We start from the raw sequence: 25,307 nt of genomic DNA, 5'->3' as shown, positions 1-25,307 counted from the left end.
TTTTTTTAAAGTTCTGGCACCAAAGGAGCCTTTCTGAGGTTCTGCCTTAGGTTTTTCCCATTCTTTCTTCAGCACACAAGTGACAGCAGTGAGCAAAGCCACCCCCTGCGCTAGCACAGCAGGAGCAACGAGCCCTAGCTACCGCCTAGCGCCACTCGCCAGCGGAGCTCAGCGCACCTCCGAGGGAGGCGGGAGCATCCCCCGCTTCCCCGCTGGGGAAACGGAAGCATGGGGATAGGAAGGGATTCAGCCCCAGCCAGACCCGGAGCTGGGTTTCTGGAGTCCCTGTGCCTTGCACGCGCTTCCCCAGCTCCCGGCCTGGCGGATCGGTCCCACCCCGGCAGACGCAGCACCCCATCCTGAGGCAAGATTCCCATTTTCCTCCACCTCCTCGTCCCCGCAGTGCCCTCAGCACACGGTGAGCCAGGGAGCTGAGACGCTCCTGTTCAGGAGAGGCTGACAGAAAACACTCCCTGAGCAACCCCAAAGTTACAGGCGATGATGGTTGTGACCCGGGATGCGGTTGCTAGGTAACCGAAAGGTCGCTGGGTACCAGGCTGCCCTGGCCCAGGGTCTCCGGAATCCGCTCGGGGACCGGAGGACCAGCAGCGGCGTGACAACAGCCACAGAGAGGCTGGATCGATGGCTCCGTGCGTGCGCTCGGCCTGACCCAGCGAGCGGGAAGGGTCATTTGTGTGATGAGCTGGGGCCGGCTCAATCTGCAAGTGCAGAAACCCCAGGGAGGAGCTGGGGCTGCCATTGCCGGGGCACAGGGAAGGAGGAAGGGAGAGGCATGGATCTGTGCTGGGGCAGGACCTGCAGCCACGAGGGGACGCAGAGGACTCTGAAACGGCTGGGGACACTTGCGATCCCCCAGAGCGATCAGGGCTCTGGCTGCAGCCCCCTCCATCAGCTGAGGGTGGATAAGAGCTGGCTCTGCATCCGCAGCAGCGGTGGATGGAAATCAGCCCAGATGACACAGATAGGGAACCTAAAAGGTCACGAAAAAATTATTTTGGGGAGAGAGAGAGGGGGGTGGAGGGAGCTTTCCCAGCAGAAGGCCTAGCCTGCAGCTAGAGGATCCCCTGGGGACACAGGTGGCCTCGAGGAAGCTCCCAGCACCTGCTTCCAGAGATCATCTCCCCTGCACAGCCAGCCAGTTTTCCCCTTGACAAGCAATCCCCAGCTGCCTCGTGGATCATGCCCCACTTGGTAGCGGGGTCAGACAGCTGGGAACCTGCCTTTTTGCTGGGAATGTGGAAGACGATTTAACTCTTACTGCATTTGCACAAGGAGATACAGCCACTGGAAGATGCTACATTTGCAACGCAAAGTACTTCCAGCCTTATCGGGCCCTAGCTGAAAAAAATTCACGGCTATAGAAAATGCACCCTCCGCATCTGTGAACACCCAGTTACTGCCGAGGATCCGCTCCCGGGGGGGGCTGGGACCAGAGCTGGTCCTGGCTATTGCTTTCCTCACTCACACAAAAAAAGAAAAAAAGAAGAAATCAATGCTTTTGTGCCTTTCCCCACAGTCCCAGGAAAGGTCACAGAGCAGCACATGACTGGAGCCTGCCAGTGAGAACTCAGACAGCTGAATAGTTGGAGCGCCACTGCTAGCACATTTAACAACGTCAGTACTTAAGGAATGAAAACTCAGAACAAGTGCACATATTATGCATTTTATGACTACTCATCTCTAGCACTGCCAGCCAAGGAAAAGGCCTATTTTCTTCTACAGGAAGATCAGCCCCACCAGGGACAACACACCAAGGTCATCCAGCAACATGCTTGACCTTGAAGTGTTACCACTGCATCCCTCAGCGAGGAGGAGGGAGGAAGGGGAATTTCTATGACATGCGTATTTTATCCAGCCAAACAATAGGGGAACTGTTTGTAAGGTGCTGGCAGGAAGCACCAGGCAGGCAAAGATCCTTGGCATCGCCAGGAGACGCCCATCAGGGTCTCCCTTGTGCAGCCTGGAAGAGGTGGGTTTAGGCAAGAAGCAGGTTCTAGCGCAGTAAAGCAAATATTAACGATTCTGCTATTCTGCCGTCCACAGACGCTTCTGCAATACCATAACACCCAGCTGGCGGAGGAGAGGACTGAGACAGGGGTGTGGTGACTTGTGCCAGCAAACCCTTCAAGTCCAAAACAGAGCCCAGGCTCCCAGGCTGACCCTGCAATAGCTGCCCCTTCCTCTCCTACAGGCAGGGGCAAGGACTCAAACCTCAGCCTAACAGCCTTTAAGGCTAATCAGCCTTTGCTGTCTGGTCCAGATGTCCTTCAATAAACCATCCAAAAGCTGGTCTCTGGGGTCTGGCACGAGAATTTAAACTGAAACCCCATCCCTCCTCCCAGCACACCAACACACCCCTGCCTGCAGTCCCGGCACCAAGAGAGGACCCTTCCCCAAACCCAGCGCCAAGCAGACGAGCACTTCATCCAGCTGCCTTAACCCCCCGCCCAAACACAAACAGGTTTGGCCATGCACAGCTTTGGGCACATCGCGAGCAGGGCTCAGACGCGCATCAGCAGCTCCAGAGCGAGAGGCCGCGACGGTGGGGCCACCACCCCGCTGCCAGCGGAGAGCTGCTCTCTGCAGATCGTGCCGATCGCAGCACCGCGCTGCTACAGCTTGGGGCTGCGCCGTGAATCTGCACAGAGGAACTTGGCTCCGGCTCCGCGCTCCGTTCTTGCGGATAAACACGGGAATAGTCTTTTCTCTCTTGGGGAATGGGGGGGGCGGAATCAAAGGGGGAGATGAGAAGCAAAAAGGGGGAAATGGTGCTGTGCAACTGTTCAAGCACAACGTAAGTGACAGGCACACCGTACGCAGTGAAAAGAGCGTGGCAGGTCCCTCTTTGCCTTCAGTACTCGCAGGGGTCACCGACAAAAGGGACTGCCTCTTCTCGGTCTCTCGTCCTCCCACTTGGAGGCTGAGGGTCAGAGCGATCCTTTATCTAGAATCATGAACAGGCACCTGGATGGAGCATCTCAGAGAGATTTCTGAGCACCTCTGGAATGGGCTTTTTCCCCTGTTTTTCCAGGATTAAGGAAACAGGGTCCTAGTGCCTGCTGCAATGAAACAATTTCAAAACAGCAGGCTTTAATGGTGGGTTTACAGAGGTCTAAATGAGGGCAGGACCCAGATTCATCTTTTTCACATAACAGGTTTGTCTCTGCACAACAGCTCAACCCAAAAGCATTAAGATCCTTCTCGTGAGCTTAAACTGCTGCTGAGTTGAAAACAAAGCTACTTTAGCACAGGAATCCTGAACGAAAACCCCAAGCTCCCACCCACCCTACACAGACACAGGGATGCAGTAAGGATGGAGAACTGCATGCATTTTAAACAGAAGCATGAAAAAAAATCAGAAATACTGACCTTAAAGCTCCAGTAGTTGGGTTGCTAACAAAAAATAAAACAACAAAACAAAAACAAAAAAAAAAATACCATTAAGATTCTGCTTTGACTTTCGTTTTCCATTTGAGAATTGTCGACTTTAAACTGCAACATTAAACCTGCTCTCGTTTCTGTTTAAAGTCCCCTCCCAATAGGTTCGTTAAGCCTCATGCTGCTAAGGGCTGGTGAAGAGGAAGCAGCTACCAGAGGAAAAAGGATCATGCAACCAGAAGATAAGGAGCACTGATGGGTAGTTAATGCAGACAGGGGTGCAAATTAACAGAAGCAGAATGAAGGAAGGGAGCAGGGCAGCAGCCCCGCATCGCTTTTGGAGTCACAGTATGTGCACACCATGCTGGCACGTGCTTGTAAGGCTACTGCCCTGGGAGTCAGTGCTGGAAACCGGAATAATTTTCGATTTTAAAGGATCTTTTAATCCCCCATATTTGCCCACCACCTCCCTGTGTTGTTTCTTTACAGCACTTCCACTGTTGTCAAGCCAATGTGCTGCAGAGAATGACAGGAGCTGGCACCAGCTACAGCCCAGCAAACTGGAGAACCTGGGAGCCTTGTTTTCCCAGGCCACCCACTAATAACCACCAGTGAGGGAGGTGGAACCGAAACTCCTGAGGATGCTCAGAGTCGCGGCTGGGCTCGGGTGTCCACTGCACACGGATTAAGACTCGGGATGTTGCGATAAGGGCTGGCCATCTTCCCAGGGCAGCACAGGGATTGCACAAGAGGGATGCGCGAGTCCCCAGAGGACGACGCGGTGGCTGGAGGTGCACCACCAGGAGAACGCTTCCAGCGCACTCTGCTGCCGGAGGCGGACACGCACACACTCCCCGCTGCTCTCAGCGCGTGAAGCAAAGCACTTCGGAGCATGACACACACTTGGCATAGCAGCACTGCAAACAGCTTCATTTGCACCAGGACTATACCGAGGCAGGGTACTGGGCCATCCCATAATACCCGTATAGCCCAGACCCAGGTAATGCCTGCCAGCGCAGGATGGACTGGTTGCAACACACCAGCTCTGGTGATACACTGGGACTTGGTGGTACAAGAGCCTCGAGAAGGCAGCGTAACCAGAAGGGAAGGTAGATTTGGGGACAACCAGCATGACCCACCTTTTCAGAAAGAAAAAACATTTTGATACCACTGAAACATGCAGTTTGTGGGTGGGGAGAAGTGTGTGCAGAGCAATTTCTGCCCCAACGGTCTTTTATTGGGATCAAAGTTCTTAACTGTTCTTCCTTCTCCTCTCAAGGCCACCTATCTCCTTGTTTTTTCACAGCATTTGTTTCTCCATCAAGATCACCACGGCTGCAAGTCTAGTTTGTTAGGTACAGACACACAGGATGCCTCCTTTTCTATAAGGGAAGCTCCCACACCAAGATCCTGGTTCCCACCAGCCCCTGCAAGGCCTTGGTGACTGCCAAGGAGAGTCTCCTGTCACGGCACTCTGGGCACGCAGGGGAAGAAGAGTTTTGATAGCCTGTTAGACCATCCTGGAGTATTTATCCAAGGACCTTGAAAATTCTGAACAGATTTGCTGCCACAGATATTAACCCTTTTGCTGATGAAGTTAATAGAGGTCTAGTTCATGCACATCAGCACAAACCCTCTTATGAATTCACCTGTTAGACTCATCTGAAACTTCAGTAGGATGCTCTAATTCCAATTCAAAATGGACATAGATGCAGTTTACATTAATATCCCATAAGACATCAGTACAGCCAAGACAAAGTCCTGCATCAAACAAACTAAAACTGTTTAAAAAGTGATTTAAGTCAAACGAGTGCAGTCTGCTCATGCAGACAAGCCTCAAGGCACAAAGGTCTTTTCCAAGGGCACACCGTGACTCAGAGGCACAACCAGAAATAGAAGTCCAGAGCCCCGATTACCGGGCACTATTAGGTAACAGCCAGCAGGATCCAAGCCCATCCTGGGCACAAAGTTTTTCCAAAAAGCCAGGAGCTTGAAAGTGAAAAACTGCTTTAGGATGCCTTTTCGTATCAAAAGAAACCATCCATCATATCTAGTGATTAACGTGCCAGTCTGCGCCAGGAGTTTTTTTTGCACCGCAGCCCAAATTCCTCATGTAAACCTAAGATGCCCCAGGTAATGGCAGGCTGACAGCACTGCCGCTTACCTGGCTGTGCACGGGTGCAGGCACATTTTGCAGCACTGCCTTGTGTCAAAGCATCTGAACCAGGGTAGGAAGCTCACGTGAGCATAGCTGCACTCCCAGCAGTGTGCTTTTCCTAGGCAAACCATGAGAAGAGGCCCCTCTCCCTGTCTCCTGGAGGTAATCAGGATTGCATCAGATCCTGAAGGGTTTGACATGCTGTTCCTTGATTTGAAAACATCTCCAGGAAAGCTACACGAGAAAGCATTTTTGTAATAGTGCTTCTGCTCAGGCATCTCACAGCTGCCTTCATCCAAATTCCCCAAGGACAGACTTGGATGCCATCTCCGAGGCAAGGCTGCACCATGGACCCTTATAAATTAAGGCCAGTTTTAAATGAACAGGAGTAAAATCTTGATCCCCTTTCCCTACCAGATTTGCTCCCTCAAACAGCTGGTTTTCCTGATCTCACCTCAGTTGCTCAGTACTACACTCACAGCCCAGACTCCAAGCAGGCAAGCGAAAAAGGGGGGAGACAGCCCTCACCCTGGGGAAGGAAGCAATAAAAATGAACGATCCCTGGGCCTGGTAAGTCCCTGGAGGCAGGAATATGTTGGCTTAGCACAGAGGGGATCCTTCATACCCTTATTACTCAACTCTTTTGTGCTTTGAATGGCTGCAATTGGTCTCCACAATGAGACTGTATTGGCCATTGCAGCCAAATAGTCCAAGCAGTGCTGGGAAGATGGTTATGGAGCAGGTGCCTGGAGGCCAAATCCTTCAGTCCCGGGACAGCCCTGAGTCTCTGAAGGGCCCAGACATGATGCTCATGACTTTCTTCAAAGATTTTTCTTCCACAGTCTTTATTTTACTGTCTCAGTAAGAGTCTCAGTAATTTTCCTCAGACCCTGATATTACTGATCCTATCTCGCACCAGTCCTTGGTGTGTATTTTATTTATTATTTTAGGATGACTGGACAGGCTTATCACAAAGCCTATAAATTACATCCCCACCATACACAGTCACTCCACATTCAACCAACAACAAGCTTGTCTGAATCCCAAATGTCATGGGAGACAGTCAAGAATATTCTGGAAGTGATTTGGTCTGGATAGCATGACCTGGAGCACACACCAGGACGGCACAGCACAGCACCCATCCCCTCCCCACGCTGAGAGTAGCCCCTTGCTTTGGGATCCCTCCCAGCTCCCCAGATGAGGCATCTTTACAGCAGGGCTGGTTTATCTTGGCATGAAGGGAACAGAGCCCCTGGAATTGGAGAGGGGCGTCCTGGGACCAATTTGATACCAGTTGTGGGGTCCAGCCCCCATCTCCCCTCTCACAACAGATGGGAGCCGAGTGGGAAAGAGAGAAAGCGGGCTGAGCACAGGAAGGGAAAAAAGCAATGAAAGGCCAAACTAGGGCGCCGAAACCTTTAAACAAAGCTCCGATTCTCAGTCCCGTTCCAAACCCAGCTCAGCGGCAAGCTAAAAGCCTGGGCGTGCTGCCCTCGACACCAAGTGAGCTCGGAGGGTCATCCTGGAGCCCAGGGAGGGGATGGCACCTTCGCTGGCAGCCCCAGGGAGGAGAGACCTGGGGGTCTGCGAGCAGAGCGCTCCCCTGCAACAGGACTGATGCAACATGACAGGCGACAGGCTGGACGGCAGGGAAGGGAAGCGCTGCCCAGACTACACGCACCCTGCGGAGAGACAGGACCATCCAGGGTTGGCAATCTGGTGCTTTCCACCGGGGCCAAGTGGGCGCGTTGTCGACACTACCGTGCAGGCCTTTCGGGGGCTCCATCTGTCCTTCTCGGCACTTCTGAGGCACCAGGCTCTGCAAGGTGTAAAGCATATTCCAGAGCCGCACACAGCGAGCCAGCACTTGGCCCAGCCCATCCTGCCATTAGGTCATTTTCTACCAACTTAGACTTTCCCAAGGCAAAGACCACGTGTTCCCACCGCACAAATCCCCTTGACCAAGCTCTGCTCTGGGCACACATTTTTAACTAAGAGGTGGTGACAGCAGAGAAGGGCACAAGGTCAAAGTTGCAGCCACTGTCTTACCTAGGAAGGCAGCCAACTCTTGGGCAGTGCCTCCTAGCACCAGCTTCACCAAACTGGATGGGACAGACGAGGGACAACCCAGCTCCCCTTACCACCCTCCAGGGTGGCGCATGAAAATGCAAATGACATTGCAGCTGGCTGAGATGACAAGGGTGGATTTGTACAAAGAGGAAAAGGGAAGAAGAGAGGGCCAAGGTAGAATTAACGTATCTCTGGCTCTTCAAAAGCATCAAAGGGAGATAATGGTCCGAGAGGATTTGAAACGACAGCCCTGTTACAACCGATAAAACAGGCAGCTCACTTGCAGGCAAAGCAGCGCAGAAGACAGGAAGAACTGCAAAGGCTGAGATAATTACAATGAAAGTCATGTCCAGGATGCTGCAAGATGATGGACTAACTAGGACTCGGGGCCCTCCCAAGGCACAGACAGGTGCACATGCAGGCACATATCCGTACACGTGCACACGTGTGCATAGGCACGTACTTAGATATGAACTGCAACATGCACGCAAGCACAAGAGTGTTGAGATGCACATGAGGCCACGGTCATACATGAACACATGCGCACACAAGTGCTCACGAAGATGCACCCTCATATACATACATGCACACTGCAGAAGAGAGGAAATCCAGAGCTGGGAAAATTTAGCTAAGAACATTTTGTAGTTAAGGAAGAAAAATACAGTCTTTGTGATTGTCCCAGGAGAAGGCCAGGAGGTAAATGAAATCCAAGCGAGTCACTGCATTGACTGAGGCAGACTTCCCTGGTTAGCAATTATAACACAAATCTGTTAGTGATTAACAAGACAGGACTGAATGCGTCCCTCTAAAATGGACAGCAGCAGCATCCCCAGCACGCTCCACTGAAGGGAGGGACAGTGGCAGTTTCATCGGCTTTTTAATTAACTCATTTTCAGAAGTTCCAGTTTCTGATAGAGTCCCCCTCAGGCACAATGTCTTGACAAACAAAAATCTCCTTGAAAAATAGCAGTAAAGTAGATTTAATCTGTTTCTCCTTATTAAATTTTTTTTAATGCTTTCCAGCAAAATAGGAACTGAATTGAAGTAGAAATAGCAAAACGACAAGTTGGAGTCAAATGCAAACTGTAACCAGACACAGGGAAGAGACACACACACACACGTTGTGCTGCTGATACCGTCATTTAAGGCCTTGCAATTATTGCAAAAGGACCTCTCGAACACAAGCACGCCAGCACGCAGGAGAACAGCCAGTCCGAGACCCACATCTGGGATTCAGGAGCACTGGGGCTGGGCCTAGTTCCCATCAGCTCTAGATTCCCAGGAGGCCTTCGTTAGTCATTTAGCCTCTCTGTACCCCAGACGCCCAGCTCAAAAACAGCATAAAGATGCTTGTTTTGCCTCTCCTCTTTTAGAGAGGGGCATTTTGAGGCAGGGACTTGCATTTTACTATATCTCTCTCCAGTTCCTGTTCCAAAGAGACTCTGATCTCTGTCAAGGCATCTCATCAGAGACTTAACAGGAGGAGGTTGCAGAGGGACTCTCAGGGGCGTTACAGGCTCTGCAGCCCAGCAGCAGGCATCACAGACTCCCTGCTCAAGCCCTGATCTGACCAGGACACGCTTGTTCAAAGTTTGCACATAATCAGAACCAAAACCAAGTCTGTTGTGCCAAATCAAGAAGCCAGGAACACCTCCATGAGCAATAGCTACGTGCAAGTCCAGCCCAGCAGAGCATCCTTCTCCTGGGATAAGCCAGGACGGAGAGGAACTGACAGGCCTCTCAGCACGCACCATCCCTTAAGCTCCCCATACACCAGCCTTCTCCCCTGGCAGCTCTTGCTGCAGGTTTGTCAGCTCTCCAACAGCAATTATAGCCTTGACCTACACAGAAGTTTTTCAGAAAAGCCCAGAAGACGTTAGAGCACAAATGCCCTTGGACACCAGTGGATTCGTACTCCTGAAATGCACGAACTGATTACAACCCTGCTGTACTCAGGCCTCCCTTCTTTCATGATGCCGATACAAAGAGAGTCAGCAACACCATTTATTTACAGAAATGCACGCCCAAACAGTGATGCATCAGGACAAATGCATGGCTGAGGACCAGCCATGCAATTGCCCTGCTTGGACTTTAAAGTCTCCCTTCTGCAGCCTCCACATCCAAGCTTGGAGATCACTCCGGGATCCTGTCTCGGGGCTTTGCACATCCCCAGCCTGCTCAAAAAAACATGCTATGTATAGGGCTGCACAGCAAGACAGTCCAAATAGTCTGTACAAGGACTCTTGGTGCAGGGCATTAAAAATCGCCTCCCGTTAGGGTCAAACACTGTCCCCTGACCATGGTCATTAAGCATGACCTTCTGCTGCCTGGCACCCCGCGCATCCCCAGCACCACGCTCTGCCCTGCACGGTGCCACAGCCTCGCTCCATCCTCCACCTGCTCCCAGCATGCGCCAAGGGGAGCCACGGACCAAAGCCAAGGGGGGGGGGGCAGGGGGCAGGAAAGATAAAAAAGCAGGAAAGAAGTCGGGCAGATCAAATAGAGTAGCTATGGCAACGGCACAGCGTAGGTGGACGGAAACAATAGGGACGTGCAAGGTAAACCCGGCAGCCAGCACCCATCTGCTCTGCACCCGCACGCACGGCCGGCACCCCGCCGAGGACAGCCGGGGCGCCCCAGCACCCTTGGGGGCTACCTCCACCCTCCGGCCGGCGCTTCTGAGCGCGTCTCCGCAGGCAAACGCCTGGGGAAGCCCGCGGCGAGGGCGAGCGGGGCCGAATCCTCCCTGGGGTCTGCAGATTTGTCGCAGCTACAAACATCTCCCCAAAGGGCTGCAGCAGCCGCGTCCTCCCGTTTCGGCAGGCCGTGCCGAGCCCCCGAAGGAGGCATTAGCCCCTCCGGGGCTGAATGCAGGGTGCTCCCACCCGCCCTTCCTCGCTGCCCTCCTGTTCAGCGAACTCGGGGGAAGCCCAGAGGCAGGCGAAGGCCACCCATGCTCCACAGCTGATGCAGAGCCCCCTGCTCCTCTCTACCCCCTGTCCAAAGCAGTTGCCCATATTGCTAACGCCGCTGGAGCCAGATCTGTCCTAGCAGCAGGGAAGCGGCAGGAACGGCTTTCCGGCTGCTGCAGGGGGTTTTAGCACCGTCTCAAATAACCGCGCTCAGCACCAGCCTAAGCGCCGTGACACAAGGGCAGGCAGCGGCCCCGAGCCGTCTCGCAAAGACCCCCGAGGCTGCCGGCAGACGGAGCCGAATCCGGGTTAGTAACAGCAGGAAACTTTGGGTGACAGCAAGGCAGGGATGGACGCGCATGCTTATGTCAGTGTGTCCGTGCACGCTCGGCAGGCAGGAATATTAGTGCTCGGCACCGGCACGCAAGCCCCGATGGAAGCGCGGGCATTACGCGCCCGTTAAATAAGGTAACGAAACTGAGAACGCGCAACGCCAAAGCTTTCCCCGCAGACGGCTGCCTTGCTTGTCACCAACGAGCGCGCGCCAGACACATCCTGCCCATCACGGGAATGAAGGCTGATCCAATTCCTGATGGGAATTTGCTCAGCATCTCCCTGCTGGATTAGCACCACATGCTCATTAATGCCCTCTCCAGGGCTGCGACCGCTCTCGCTAGCGGAACCGTATTTATTTCCCGCTTCTCAGCCGCTTCAAGACCTGCTTCCTCCCAAACCCGTACTTCAAGCGCAAAACCCTAGGAGCACCCGGGGTGACCGGCAGACTTGCACATCACTCCCGACTCCCAGTGACCTAATTCTCAGCCGAACCACGGGCCATGTCTCTTTTAATCAACGGGGAGTTGCTCTCAGTAGAAAGAAAAAGAAAAAAGAAAAAATCAATAGAGACAGATATGACTGCGGTCGTAGGGACACACACGCGCGCGTTCACGGCAGCGGTAGCAGCCGCACAAGCTTTCCTCGCGCCGTTAGGGCGGTTTGCAGCGGCCCACCGCCTATTTTGCCTCTGAAGAGCGAGCTGAGACCCCGGGGTGGGAAACGCGGGACCCCGCTCCCGATCCCCCCACGCACCTGCGAGCTCCCTCGGGGCGACCGGCATCCGGCACCTTCCGCAAGCCGCTGCCGCCGCTTCTCAACGGGGTATTTTGTAAAAGCGGAGTATCGCGGGGGAGCGCAACGCCGGTTCTCATTAAGAAATAACCACACAGCACTCGACCGCCGCTTCCCAGGATACGTTTTCCCCCTCCAGCCCGGCCCGAGCTCCACGCGAGGGACCAGCTATTCCCACATCTCCGCCGGCACGGAGGCGCTCCCGTGCCGGAGCATGGCCGGGTGCCACGCGAGGACAAGATGGATGCCAGTCTCGTGCCAAGGCTACGGATGCTTTTTCCACATGCCCCGCTCAGAGCCACCTGCGCGTCGGAGCTCGGGCTGCTCGCTGGCTCGGCGGCTGCATCGGGGCGAGCGGAGCCGGGGAGCCGTCGGAGCGCCTCGCTCCCGCCTGCCGAGGCCCGGGGCACGCACCCAGAGAAGGGAGCAAGGGGGGCCGGGGTGGGGGGTTATAGGAGTGTGGGGACCGGGATATTGGAGGGGGAGCAGGATATCTAGGGACTGGGATACTGGGGATAAACCAGGATATTTGTGGGGAGGGTGCTGGGGAGACCAGGATATTTGGGGATCAGGATTTTTTGGGGGGGGGGGGGAAGAACATGGGGATACTGGAAGACCAGGAAAACCTGGGGATGGGATATTTGGGGACCCAGATATGGGGATGGGAGGGTGCTGGGGTGACAGGGATATTTGGGGACCAGGATATTTTGGGGGGGGGGGGGGACACAAGGATACTGAGAGAACAGGAAAACTTGAGGACAGGATATTTGGTGAAAAGGATATTTGGGGGGGGGGGGGGTTGGGGTGACCGGGATATTTGGGGGGAGGGGTTTGGGGTGACCGGGATATTTGGGGACCAGGATTTTTGGGGGAGGGGGGGTGACAGGGATATTTGGGGGGGAGTTGGGGTGTGCTGGGGAGACAGGAATATTTAGGGATAGGGGAACACGAGCATACAGAGAGACCGGGAAAACCTGGGGATGGGATATCTGGGCACGGGGATATTCGGGGACATGGGGGGACGGGGACGTCGGGGGACCCGGCGCCCGCCGCCGCCGCGGCGAGGGAGGGAGGGAGGGAGGGAGGGACGCGGCCGCCCGCCCCCGCTCGCCCCCCGGTACCTGCGGCAGGTGGGTCCGGTCCGGCGCCGCCGCCGCAGCGATCCGCAGTGCCGATAACGCCCGGGCGGCAGCAGCGCCAGCGCCGCGGCCCCGGCGGAGCGGGCGGGCGGGGGCCGGGCCGGGCTCGGCGCGGCCCCGGTGGCGGCCGGGCGCGGAGGGAAGCGGAGCGCAGGGAGCGGAGCGGAGCGGCCGCCTCCCGCCGCTGCGGCCTCGGCCGCCGCCGCGCCGCCCGCCCTTATAGGGGCGCGGTCGCCATGGCAACCGCGACTCCTCCTGCCCCCGCGCCGCGCCGGAACGCGGCGGCACGCGGCGGCGCGCGCCACCGGCCGGGGGGGGGGGAGCGGGGGGGGAGCGGGGGGCGGGGCCGCCGGCAGGGGGCGCCGCGGGGCGGGGCCGGCAGCGCCGCGGGGGGTGCAGGAGGGGCCATGGGTGCAGGGGGGGTGTTGGAATGCAATGGGTGCTGGGGGTGCTGGGATGCAATGGGTGATGGGGGGCAATGGGGGCTGGGATGCAATGGGTGCAGGGGGTGCTGGGATGCAATGGGTGCTGGGATGCAATGGGTGCAGGGGGGTGCTGGGATGCAATGGGTGCTGGGATGCAATGGGTGCAGGGGGGTGCTGGGATGCAATGGGTGCTGGGATGCAATGGGTGCAGGGGGTGCTGGGATGCAATGGGTGCTGGGATGCAATGGGTGCAGGGGGGTGCTGGGATGCAATGGGTGCTGGGATGCAATGGGTGCAGGGGGTGCTGGGATGCAATGGGTGCAGGGGGTGCTGGGATGCAATGGGTGATGGGGGGCAATGGGGGCTGGGATGCAATGGGTGCAGGGGGTGCTGGAGGGGCAATGGGTGCGGGGGGGGTGCTGGGATGCAATGGGTGCAGGGGGTGCTGGGATGCAAAGGGTGCAGAGGGGGTACTGGGATGCAATGAGTGCAGGGGGGTGCTGGGATGCAATGGGTGCTGGGATGCAATGGGTGCAGGGGGGTGCTGGGATGCAATGGGTGCTGGGATGCAATGGGTGCAGGGGGTGCTGGGATGCAATGGGTGCTGGGATGCAATGGGTGCAGGGTGGGTGCTGGGATGCAATGGGTGCAGAGGGGGTACTGGGATGCAATGGGTGGTGGGATGCAATGGGTGCTGGGGGAGCATGGGGGGCCAGGGGGTGCAGGGGGTGCTGGAGGGGCAATGGGTGCGGGGGGGGGGGGTGTTGGAATGCAATGGGTGCTGGGGGTGCTGGGATGCAATGGGTGCTGGGATGTAATGGGTGCAGGAGGGGGGCTGGGATGCAATGGGTGCTGGGATGCAATGGGTGCTGGGGGTGCTGGAGGGGCAATGGGTGCAGGGGGGGTGTTGGAATGCAATGGGTGCAGGAGGGGTGCTGGGATGTAACAGGTGCTGGGGTGGCTTCTGGGGGGCAGCAGGCATTGGGGGGCAATAGGTGCCGGGGGTGTGCTGGGATGCAGCGGGTGCGGGGGGAGCACAGGGGGGCAGTGGGTGCTGGGATGCAGGGTGCCGCCCCGCGCACTTTCACTGCGAGCCTCCATCAGCGCCTCGCCAGGCGCCCCAGTGCTGCGCGCGCGCCCAGCCTCACGCCGCCCCTCCGCTCGAGGGGAGCGGTGCCCCCCGTGCGCCCGCAGCGCCGAGCGGAACCGCCGCCGCTTCCTGACGCTCCTCTCGGTCCGGGGAGCTCCGGCGGCCGCGGTGCACGGGGGCCCCCCCAGGAGCTGCCGGACGCCGCGGGGACGAAAGCAAAACGCTGCTTGGGAAAGAGGGAAAAAAAACCCTCAACGGGAGCGCGGCCAGGACGAATGTGCTGCCGCGGGGCGGCGTTCATCCATGCGGCGAGCGGCGTGCGGCCTCTGCGCACCCCGGCACTGCTCCCCGCGGGCGCCCTCGGCCTCTCCCGCCGCGCGGGGGGCATCGAGGGGCCCTGCCTTCGCCCGTCCGTCTGTGCGCGCCGCCTCTTATTTATTTGTCCCAAAGTGGGATTTATTCTGGGCAGCTGCAAATCTGCTGCTGTCAGGCAGCCGCCGACACGTTAACACTCAGCTCCAGCCTTTTTCTTTTTTTTTTTTCCTGCAGCAAAACTGGACAAGCTTAAATCCAAGCTTTTATGTACTTTTATTTAGCCCTGGAAGAGGCACGGTTCTGCTCCAGCTACGATGCGGTATTTAACCCCCGTGCTGCAGCTCACGACCTGCAAGACATCGCGCTCGGCCGCGCTCGCTCGCTCTGCGTCCGGCCGGCCTGCATGTAGCCGGCCACGGCCGAGGGAGGGTTTGTAGGATTTGTTAGGCAGGATTTAACCCAAATTCAGCCCAAAAACCCAGCAGCCAACGTGCTCTCTTCCTCCCTCTTCCTGATTCCCATCTGGCTCTTTATTGTTAACACGGGCATTTAGAGCTTTCTCCCCTCTGTATTTTAAATTAGCCGGCTGCCGCCTTGGACTTCTCCGCAGATTTGCCAGCAGTCTGCTGGGTGTCGGTACAATTATTTGCCTGTTTTTTTTTTTTCCTCCCTGTTATCCATACATATGATTAAAATTAATATTGTGCTCGCTCCCCAAGGCACGGGCGCGCGTGCCGCGGCGCCGTGCGGCAGGGCTCGCTGCACTGAAAGGCATCCTGGCATTTATGAAACGTTGCTGTTCGCCTCTGATTTTGTAAACTCTCTTGTATGTAATTTAAAAAAAAGAAAAAAAAACAACAAAATAGCAGAGCCTGCGATCTGAAATACCTGGCAGGCTCCCTTAGAAGAGCGAAACAGGAGCAAGTTTCAAACGTTTCAGGCGTGCCGAGCGCTTTGCAACCCAATGTCATTTAAAGGTTGGCACCCAGGGCTTGCTTTGTTTCTAGTTTCCTTTTCTCCCCGTTATTATTTACCACCTGCAAGCAAATGAAAAAAAATCTAGTTTTTTGGGTTTGGGTTTTTTTGTTTTTTTTTCTTTCCCCACCAGTTGCAAACGTGTGATTCTTGCATCCGGCCTCCCAGCTGGGGCTCTGCAATCAGCCCTGGTAACGTCCGACCATCCTTCGCGTCCGCCCCGGCGCAGACGGGAGGCAGAACCGCGGCCGCGCTGGGCAGCTCTGCGGCCTCCCCGAAACGGGGCCCCGGTGGCGCGGGGGGCCGAGCTGCACCGCCAGCAACGCAGCGACGGAGACGCTTCCAGAACCCAGAAGATCTTTCCTTCCCCTTGCAAAAATCCTTCCAAGCTTATCAGCCCCAGCGTCAACACTAGCTGTTTTGGTTTTTTTTTTTTTAATAGCTGCCACTTTAAAGTGAAAAAAAAAAAGTCTTTAAATCTTTGGAATGATAACTGGGAGATTTCTAGTTATTTACTAAGAAATATCAGTCTGTGGCGAGAAATGTCACTGCTCCGTCTGGCGGGCAGGCGGCGCGGCTCTCACGCCCGCGCACCTCTCCCGGCCCTCAGGCGACCCGCGGGAAGACGCCTCACCGGGGCGGCGAAGCCACCGCGGGCAACAAACCCGGGAGGGCGGAAGGGAGCCGGGCGACTCCGGCTGGGCTCTGCCCGCGCCCGCCGCCAGCAGACCTCGGTGCTCCCTGTGCCGCGCAAACAGGACCCGGGAGGGTTTAACGCACGGGCTCTGCCTTCAACCTGCATTGCACCGGAGCTGTGCCGGGTAGCACTGGAGCCATGCCGGATTGCACGGGAGCCATGCTGGACTGCATTGGAGCTGCGCCGCGTTGCGCGGGAGCCATGCTAGGTAGTGCTGGAGCCATGCCAGGTTGCACTGGAGCTGTGCCAGGTTGCGCCGGAGCTGTGCCAGGTTGCACTAGATGCTGCAGCAACGCACAGTGCTGGCAGCCCCAAAGCAGGCATGCATCCCCGTGCTCTGGCGGTGCATGCATCCCCGCGGCCCCGAAGCACGCGTGCATCCCGTGGTCCCGAAGCAGGCACGCATCCCTGCAGCGGGAGGGACTGCACGGGTTTTGCAAGCCCCAGCCCGGCCAGCTCCCCGGACCTGCAGGTCCCTGGGGAAGGATTGGGCACGCAAGGAACTGGCAACCGGGGACGCCCCCTGCGTGGACGTGGGCGCCAAACCACGTGCAGCAGCCGGCCCCGGCTCAGCAGCCTGCGGCTTCCCCCGGCACCGCACCGCTCTGCACCAGCATCATCAGCCCCGGGCCGGAGGGATCCGAAACGCGCAGCGGGAAACGCCGGCGCTCGGCTGCCAGGCCGTGATTTCAGCCCTTTCTCCCAAGAAGATCCTGCCCGAACGCCGACCAACGCGAAACCTTCGCCTCGAGCGTCGCTGCCCGGATGCCCGGCGGCACTAGCCGATCCACCCCTCCGCCCGGCTGCACGGAGAAACGTCCCTTCCCTTCCCTTCCCTTCCCCAAGGCTGCGGGGACCAAAGCTGCCTGCAAACTGCCCCGGCTAAACGCGGCGGCGGCGGCGGCGAGGGAGGGATGCTCGTCCCCGCGGCATCGCCCGCTCCCTGCGCCGCCGCGTGCGCCCGCAGCGGGTGCGCCGGGCCCCCCCCCCCCCGCCGGAGCCGCCGCTCACCTGGTCCCGCAGGCGCTCCTGCTGCCCGCGCAGCGCCAGCGCGTGCTGCGGGTACTTGTTCTTCAGGTGGTCCATGAAGGCGTCCCGCTTGCGCTCCATCTCCGACTTCTGGAGGCCGGTGAGGGCCTCGAGGCTCTGGGCGGCGATGACGGTGTGCCGGCGCTCCGAGGTGTGCACCAGCCCCACGTTGGAGAAGCGCCGGGTGCCGTTGCCCAGGGTGCGGTATTCCCGCGGGTATTCGGCATCGTCCGCCGAGATCATGTGGGTGCTGGTCCTCTCGGGATCTGTGCGGGGCGGGAGAGAGCGGAGCGGGGTCAGGAGCGGCTCCGCGCCGGGCTGAGCCGAGGGGCGTTCGGCGCTACCGGGGGGGACGGGGACGGGGATGGGGACGGGGACGAGTTCCCTCCCGCTTTGGGCACCCGCCGCGCGGCCCGGCCGGCTGGGAAGGGAGCTGGGTGCAGCGGGATGCGGGTGTGTTTTTCAGCTAAAAGCAAAGGATCATTTGAAAAGGCCGGGAGAGCCTGGGGGGCTGGGGCAGCCCCGGGGGGGAAACGCGTCGCGCCGCATTTGCCGCCGGGAGCGAAACACCTATCCAGCGGGATTGGGGAGCTTCTTGGAAAAGGACGACACGAGACACCGGCAGGGCCCCGAGGACGCGGGGCCGGGCGCTGCCGGGGGGGCACGGACAGACAGAGGGACACGGACGGACAGACAGAGCAAAAAGAAAATGAAACGTGAGCGGGGAGGGTGGGGGGGGGGGAGGCTCCCACGTGCCCAGCTGCTCCCTCCCCGAAACGCGGCCACCTGCGCCCCAGCAGGAGGAGAAGGCTCCTTATCCGCACGGATAACCTGGCCCCCGGAGCCCGGGAGCCCCCGCTCGCTGCCGCCGGCTTTGCCGGAGCCCGGCGGCCGGCAGCGTTCGCTCTCCTTCCTCGCTCACCATTTAACCTTGATCCATTATTCATCGCCCGCCTTGTTCGCTTCCCCCCTTCCTTCCCGGGCCCCTGTTAAGCAAACCGTAGAGGTTTTTCCTTTTCCCTTAGTTATTCAGCGGGCCAACGTATTGGCTTTATAGCAACTTCTCGGGTTATTAGTGCAGGGCAGGATCCCAGCGGGCGTTACCGGCACGTAAAGCCTCCACTCAAGGTCAAACGGGGGGTTTTGCTACGAGCCCGGTGCCGCCACCCGCTCTCAGCCCCCGGCAAACGCCACGGGATCATCCCTCCCCTCCCAGCGTTTGATCCCCCCCTGTCCTGCTCCAAAACCTAGCAGGTCCAGCTCCCTTTCCCTGCGGCTCTGTAACAGAATATGCCCCTTGCAAAGACGAAGGCTGCAGGACGGATGGAGAATTCGAGGGAGAGCTCAAATTCCCGGCCCCTTTCCCGTGTCCGGCTGTGCCTAGGCGGCTCCGGAAGCATGTGGGCCCCGGGGGAAAACACCCTGAGACCCCTCAAGGGAAACGCTGCAGGCGAGGGGGCAAACGGGACGTCTCGCTCGGTCCTCTGCTTCGCAAAGGAGAAGGCAGCACAGCGCCCGGGCCGGGGCCAGAGGGGCCGGGAGCGCCGCCACGAGTCCCGGCTAAACGCCGGCACTCCGGGAAACGCAGACGGAGCAATTCCCTTTCTCCTCCACCCGCCAAACCTCATTTTAGGAGCTGGTTTCCCCACCTCTTCTTTCGTGGAAGAGTTGCCCGTAAAACATTCGCGTTTCACCACGTCGAGTGCCCAGCGCCCTTCCCGTATCCATCCCTGTGGCCGGGGCAGCCGGGGCAGCCGGTGCCCGAGCGAGAGCGGTGCCAGCCCGGGGCCGCTGCCTGCAGCCAAATTACCCTGGACGGCGGCCAGGCCGCGGCAGTCCTTGCCCTCAGCCCCGGCCACGAGCCCACGGATGCTCTCCCCATCTCTCCCACGTCCTCGGCGCCCGGGAGCCGCCGGCAAGCTCTGCCAGCGCCGGCACGGGAGCCGGGGGTATCCCGGAGCCTGGCATCCCCCGGCCAGGGCAAGGTGCCACCGTGCACATCCCTGTGCACCAGCACAGCAGCCTGGATGCTCCTGGGACGCCTCCCGCGGGAATGGGGAGGCTCCGAGAGATTGGGGCAGGGGCACCCGAAAGCTGCCAGCCGCCGCTGCGGCGATGAGGCCGTGGAGCCCGGCTGCAAGGGAGGCGCCGCGCGGGGGCACGGGGCAGCGAGGGGGCTCGGGGCACCCCCAGAGCTGCTCTTCTCCCTGCAGCCGCCTCGCCGGGCTGCCCCGGCCCTCGCGGCCGTGGGGAGCGGGCGCCTTGCCGGCTCCTGCCTGCCCTCTTCCTCCTCCTCCTCCTCCTCCTCCGCCGGCTGCCGCGCGGCACATCAGCATGCAGCTCCCCGCTCCCTAATTACACGCTCGGGGAGCGCAGCGCGCCAGCTCCGTCTCTCTCCCGGCTGCTGAAAAGGATGATTTGCAAAGCCCAGCACAACCGGCACCTGGGTCAGCGCGGAGCCGGGCACTGCCAGGGGCCGGGACAGCCCCGACGGCGCCACATCCTCACCCCGGCCACGGATCCGCCAGCCACCCACGCCGCCAGGGCAGGAAAGGCCGCTGCAGACCGCGCGTTTGCATCCGTTTCCTCCCCGCGTCGGCCGCCTTTCCCCCCCCGCGGCCCTGGCCTGGGGTCCCGCACGCCGGGCAGACGGGGCAGGGATCATTTGACGGGGAATAGCATCCCGCCGCGGGCACTGGGTGCTCCCTCTGCGCGGGAAATTAAGCCACCTGCGCTCTTCCGTGCTTCTCTGGCACTATACAAGAGAAGAGGGTGTAAATCCTTCCCTCCTGGCCACATCCCAGCAGGATAATCACATCCCGCCACCCTCAATCCCCTGCAGACAAGTTTTTCCTCCTCCTCCCTCTGAAGGGACTTGCACGGAGGCTGCCGGACGCTCCAGGCGCGCGGCTCTGCCCGAGAGCAGGCTGCGCCGCGGCAGCCGCCATCCCGCGGGCTCAGCCCCCAAGGTGCTTCCCGGAGCCGCTTCCAAGAGGATCATGGCGGTGGGAGAGCGTGGGCGGCTGGAGCAGGGGGCTCGGGGGGCCCCCAGGATGGGCCGGCCCCGCTTGGGCTCCCCGCCGCTTACCCGCCGGCACGGGGCAGCTTCCACGGTGGTGGGACAGATGGCTGCTCAGGCACGACGGACAGATGGACAGAGGAACCAGTGCCTGGGTCTCCGGCTCCTCGGCCAAACGCCGACTGCAGAAATCCCAGGGAAAATCCCGGCGAGCCGCTCTGCAGGCAGCGGGGGGTTAAGGGAGCTCGGCTCTTCCCTGCTGATTCATCCATCCCTCTCCCTTACCTGCCGGCAGCGCCGCTCGCTCCATGCAGCCCCCGCCGGGGCTCCTAGCAGGATGCGGCCATCCCCTCCTTCCCGGGGGAGCGGAGGCGCCGCCGCCAGCCCCGGGCTTCGGCCGCCGGCGAGAGCCGCGCACCGTCGCCGCAGGAGCCACGCGCTCCGCAGCCGGCTCCCTGCAGCTCCCGGCTCCCTCGCCGGGCGCAGCGGGCGGGAGAGGCCCCGGAAACGGCGCCGAGCACCAGGGCGGCCGCCCCGCGAGAGCCGCGCCAGGCCCGCCGGCCGGCCGGGTCACTCGCATCCCGCCGCCCGCAGCGTGGCGGGGATTTATCATAAAGAGGATCTTTCAAACACAGTTTATTACTGCAGTTTCATAAATCTTCACGAGGCAGCAAGGCTCACGCGGGCCGTGAAAGCAGCGGCAGTTAGCGGAGCATGAAAAATAGCCCAAGAAAGCAATTGTACAAAGAGGGGAGGGGGATGCGGGGAGGAGAGATGACGCTCGGGGAGAACGGGAGGCAAAAGAATAGAAGCCCCTTGGAGCTACGCGATGCCTCCGCATCCAGCCATTAAGGCGGCGAGGAAGAGCGCGATGCACTCAGGCGCCTCGGCGCTGCTGCGGACCCGCTCGCTGCATGCAGCCCCCGAGGACGCTGCCCGCTCGCGCCGCCGCACCGCGCGCTAACCCCTTCCCTGCCGTGCCGCCACCACTGCCGCCCTCCCTGGCGGCCCCGCCATCCCCTCCTGCACCCCCCCCCGGGCCTCTCGCCTGGGCTAGCACCTTCCCAGACTCGACTTTCCAAAATGACCTGGCAGCGGCATCGCTGCCCGGGGCGTCTGCGCCCCTGGGCTGCTGCCCCAGCTCAGCCGAGTGACGTTTGTACCCATTCCGGGTGGGAAAGGCCACGTTTTGGCCCCGCTGTCCTTTCCTGCTGCTGGAGCCCCTCTGAGCCCTGCCGGTGACGGTGCCACCCTGCGGGGACCGGCCTAGGACCCCCCCCGGCCCGCGCCGTGGGGCTGAACGCAGCCCAGCAGCACAGGCAGCCGCATCGGCTGCTCCCGGCGCAGGTTGCACTGGTGCAGCTCCAGCGATGCCCCCGGCCTTGTGCCAGCCCATCGCCCCGCGCGCTTGTGCTTTCCCGGGTGAAGGGGGGTTTTCCAGCCCCGCTGCATCTCCGGAGGAACAGGTTGTTTTCCGCACTGCTCCCCTGCCCTCGGCCCGTTATTCCCGGGAAGGAGGCTGTATTCTTACTGCCGCCAGTAACGAGCGCCCTGGGATGGCAGCCCAGGCTGTGGCGCTGCGGGAGCCCCGGCCGCAGCAACCAGCCAGGGCCAATTAGCCGGCACGCTCCTCGGAGCTGCGCGGGCACGTGCGGAGCACCACGGAGCACTGCGGCCCCCCCGGGCTCTCACACTCCCTGCTGGCCCCCAGCCGGCGTCCCCGGGCACGATGCACCGCACGCGCCGCACACCGCGGCCGGATCACCGCACACCGCGGCCGGATCGCCGCCTCGACAAGGGCTGCGTGCAGGGGGCCGGGGGCCGAGTCCTGCGGAGGTGACAAATCCCCGTGCGCCCTCGACACGTCCCCCGGCCAACTCCGTCCGTCCACTGGCCGCCTCCGGCTCCGGGCTGGCGCATCCCTCACGAGGACGCTGGGCGTGTGAAGATTTGCAGCGACCCCAGGATGCTCCGACCCTACGGCAGGAGTCGCTCGGTGCATGCGTTCAAGCTTATCTTTTGCTCCCTGCTTGACGTTTTCCTAGCGCTTCACCCAGGACGCTCCTGGCCGACCAGCGGATCAGAAAGTGCTTCACCCAGAGCAGCACTTGACCCTGCTCGAGCAAGAGCCGGTGCAAGAAACTGCCATGAGCACCCGCACCGCAAGCGCCAGCACCGCAGCCGCCACCGGAGCAGGAGCAGGGCTTCACGTCTTCCTGCCGAAGCTCCAGAAGCAGGGAAAAAGCCACGAGCAGCTCATGGACGCAGCCACCCAAAACCTGTAATTGCTAAGCTGGCGACCTCCTGGGCTTATCCCTGAGTGACTTCGCTGCCGCGATCCCGCTCGCGGGCTGCCGGCAGAGGCCTCCGGCATGTCCAGCGCCCCGTGCGTGCCTGCCCCAGCGGAGGTGCCCGCGCCAGGTCTCCGCACAGCCGTTCTGCACGGCCCGGGGCGAGCGCTCGCCGGCCCTGTCCATGTCCCTGGCGGCCGCACTCAGGAGGGCGACAGCAGCACGACGCTTGCAAGCTCGCGGGCGGCTGAAGCTGCTCTGCAAGGTGCCTGCTCCGGGGTGCCGGAGACCGAACCTCCCGGGAAAAGCCAGGCGCTGCTGCGGCTGCTTGCGGAAAGGGCTCAGCACAAAGCCAGGCGCGTGCTCGGCCCCGTTCCCCCGTTGCCCTCCCTCGTGCCATCGCATCAGCTCAGCGCCACCGCCGGAGCGCCCGGCACCACGCGGGAGCGAGGGCATCCGCCGGGAGACCCTACAGCCGGAGGACGCCAAGCCCCGATGCGGATAGGAGGGAGTCGTGCTCGCTCGAGCGAGGGGAGGAAACTCCGAAAACGGGCGGGCGAGCTGGCGGGCACGGGGCCGAGCCGCAGGTCCCTGCAAGGAAACGTCCCGCACGGGCAAGAGGGGGAGGCCGGGGGGACGAGCCTGAAACGGCGGCAGGACCCGGGCCACCGCAGCGGGGAGCCCTGAGCACCTGCAAAATGCTCTTTTCCTCCATCGCCCCCTTCCCTGCCGGCAGGTAAACTGGTGCCAGGAGGCTCTGAGAAACCGCCCACACCTGCAGATCTCCCTTCCTGCTGGAGACATTTCCCAGGACCAACCAGAGCCGAAACCGGGGCTAGTTCCCACGGCCGCGGGCCGTCACCACGCCGGCCCCGCGCCGGCCCCGCTGGGCTGCAGTCAGGGCTCGAGCAGACCCGGCCTCCTCCTCGCTGAGCTGCTCGGGCAAATTGCTCCGGAAATCAATTCCAATCTATCGGGCATCAGGAAAGCAATAAACTGCCCCTCAAGACACCAAATCGATGTTCCCTGTTAGTCGGAGCACAGAGCGGAGGCAGGCGGGCAGGGAGCCGCCGGAGCCATGGGGCAGCTCCGCTTTCCGGCACAGCCGGAGCGGCGTTCCGGCATTACGCATTTAACCCCAGAAAGCGCTCGATACGAGCACACGACCCTGCATCAGCAAACAGCTCCGGCTTGGGTTTGCCGGGGCTGGCATCAGTCCGGCCGAGCATGGAAAGCTGGTGGAGCTCTTCCCTGGGCGATGCCGGCACCGGCACCGGCACCGGCCTGGGCAGGGGTCCAGCGTGCCCGGCCGCTGCCCGTGGCTTCGTTAACCCGCATCGTCCAGCCACGGCGTCTCCCGTGCTCGTTTGCTTGGTTGGAGGATGCTGGCCGGCCCGCCGCAGTCCGGAGCCAGGCACAGCGCTGTCTGCGGCCGTGTCTTGGCCCCAGGGACTGCGAGCAGGGAAGCGGCCTTACGGCGCCCGGAAAGCCGGCAATCCGCCTCGGAGAACTTGTAATTAAAGGCAGAGACATGATGCAACGGGCGGCTGCAGAGGAAGGCTAAGAGGCGAGATGCAAAGCCGGCGCTCGGAGGACACCGCGCGCTGGCACGGCTGCCTTGGGGCACGCTGACGTGCCGCCGGCGTGGGAACGCCTCCGCTCCGGCGAGCAAACAGCCGTGCGCCCCCCCACACCCCGCCGGCCCCGCGGAAGGTCAGGAGGAGGAAGCGGGATTCGTAATAAAGCCAGAAATTCAAGTCAGATCCGTGGCTTTTCCAGCCCCTGCCCTGTAGCCTGGAATCAGAGCTGAGGACCTCGGCTCCCCGAAAACGCCGGCGCAGCGGAGGAGCCCCCCCGGGGCGCGGGGGCAGCTCACAGCTACGGGAGAGCTGCGCGGTGCTGAGCCCTGCCAAAATTTGGCCCGTATTCGCCTTGGCACGGGGGAAACCGAACTCTTTCGAAGACTTGGCTCCCGCCATGATTTAGTGCTTGGAAATCCAGCGCGGAGCTGGATCCCTCCCCGCTCTGCCTCGCGCCAAACAGCTCCCCGGGCCAGGAGTCCCTTTCGCTCCGGCTCAGCGTGCCGGGCCCGGCTGAGCAAGCATCTTCTGCACTGCGGTCTAACAGGCAGAAATCGGGAGGTGTTAAGGATCTGCCTCAGCCACTGCCTTTTTAGGTGATTTTTGGCAATCGCACCCCCAATTTATGCACGACCTCCCCGGCGGGGGGACGGGAGCGACGCTACAGCTCTTCTGGCCGGAGGGGAGAGGCTGGGAAAGGCTATTTCGGTATTACGGAGCGGGATGGGAACCCAGGCGCACTCCAGCCAGCGAGACCAGGCTCTGCTTGCAAGCGCACAGATGCTCGGATACATCCAAAGCCTTTTCGGTGCAGGAAGCCGCAGCGACGCAGTGGGGGAAGCTCTGCCGTGGCTCCGCAGCCAGCCCCAGCGGCTCCGCATTTCGGGATGCTCCCTCCTCCCTCTCCCTCCCGCCCCCCCCCCAGCCAAGGACTATCGCTGCCTCCGGCCATTATAACCAGCGCGGGGGGGGGGGGGGGGTAGCCAGGGTCATCCAAGGGAAAGGAGGGCAGCGGCTCCCCGGAGCGGGGGGGAGCTCCCCGGGCCCCCGACGCACCCCCCGGTCCGTACCCAGCAGCAG

The 25,307-nt window shown here is 60.6% G+C and overlaps 1 protein-coding gene across 1 annotated transcript in view; it reads right to left on the bottom strand.

Moving 5' to 3' along the window:
• Positions 1 to 25,307, bottom strand: part of SRCIN1 (SRC kinase signaling inhibitor 1) — a 77,756-nt gene that overhangs the window by 36,937 nt on the left and 15,512 nt on the right. Inside the window, exons 2-4 of the mRNA XM_067311923.1 lie at positions 17,316 to 17,603; positions 14,250 to 14,312; positions 4,868 to 4,906 (exon numbers count right to left, since the gene is read on the bottom strand). Of these exons, the coding sequence (XP_067168024.1) occupies positions 4,868 to 4,906; positions 14,250 to 14,312; positions 17,316 to 17,580 (367 nt within the window). The 5' untranslated portion in view covers positions 17,581 to 17,603. The remainder of the gene's footprint in view (positions 1 to 4,867; positions 4,907 to 14,249; positions 14,313 to 17,315; positions 17,604 to 25,307) is intronic.

This window comes from Apteryx mantelli, chromosome 28, assembly GCF_036417845.1.
Source record: "Apteryx mantelli isolate bAptMan1 chromosome 28, bAptMan1.hap1, whole genome shotgun sequence".
Taxonomy (NCBI): domain Eukaryota; kingdom Metazoa; phylum Chordata; class Aves; order Apterygiformes; family Apterygidae; genus Apteryx; species Apteryx mantelli.
The sequence above is the reverse complement of the archived record's forward strand: the minus strand, read 5'-3'. Positions and strand labels throughout refer to the sequence as shown.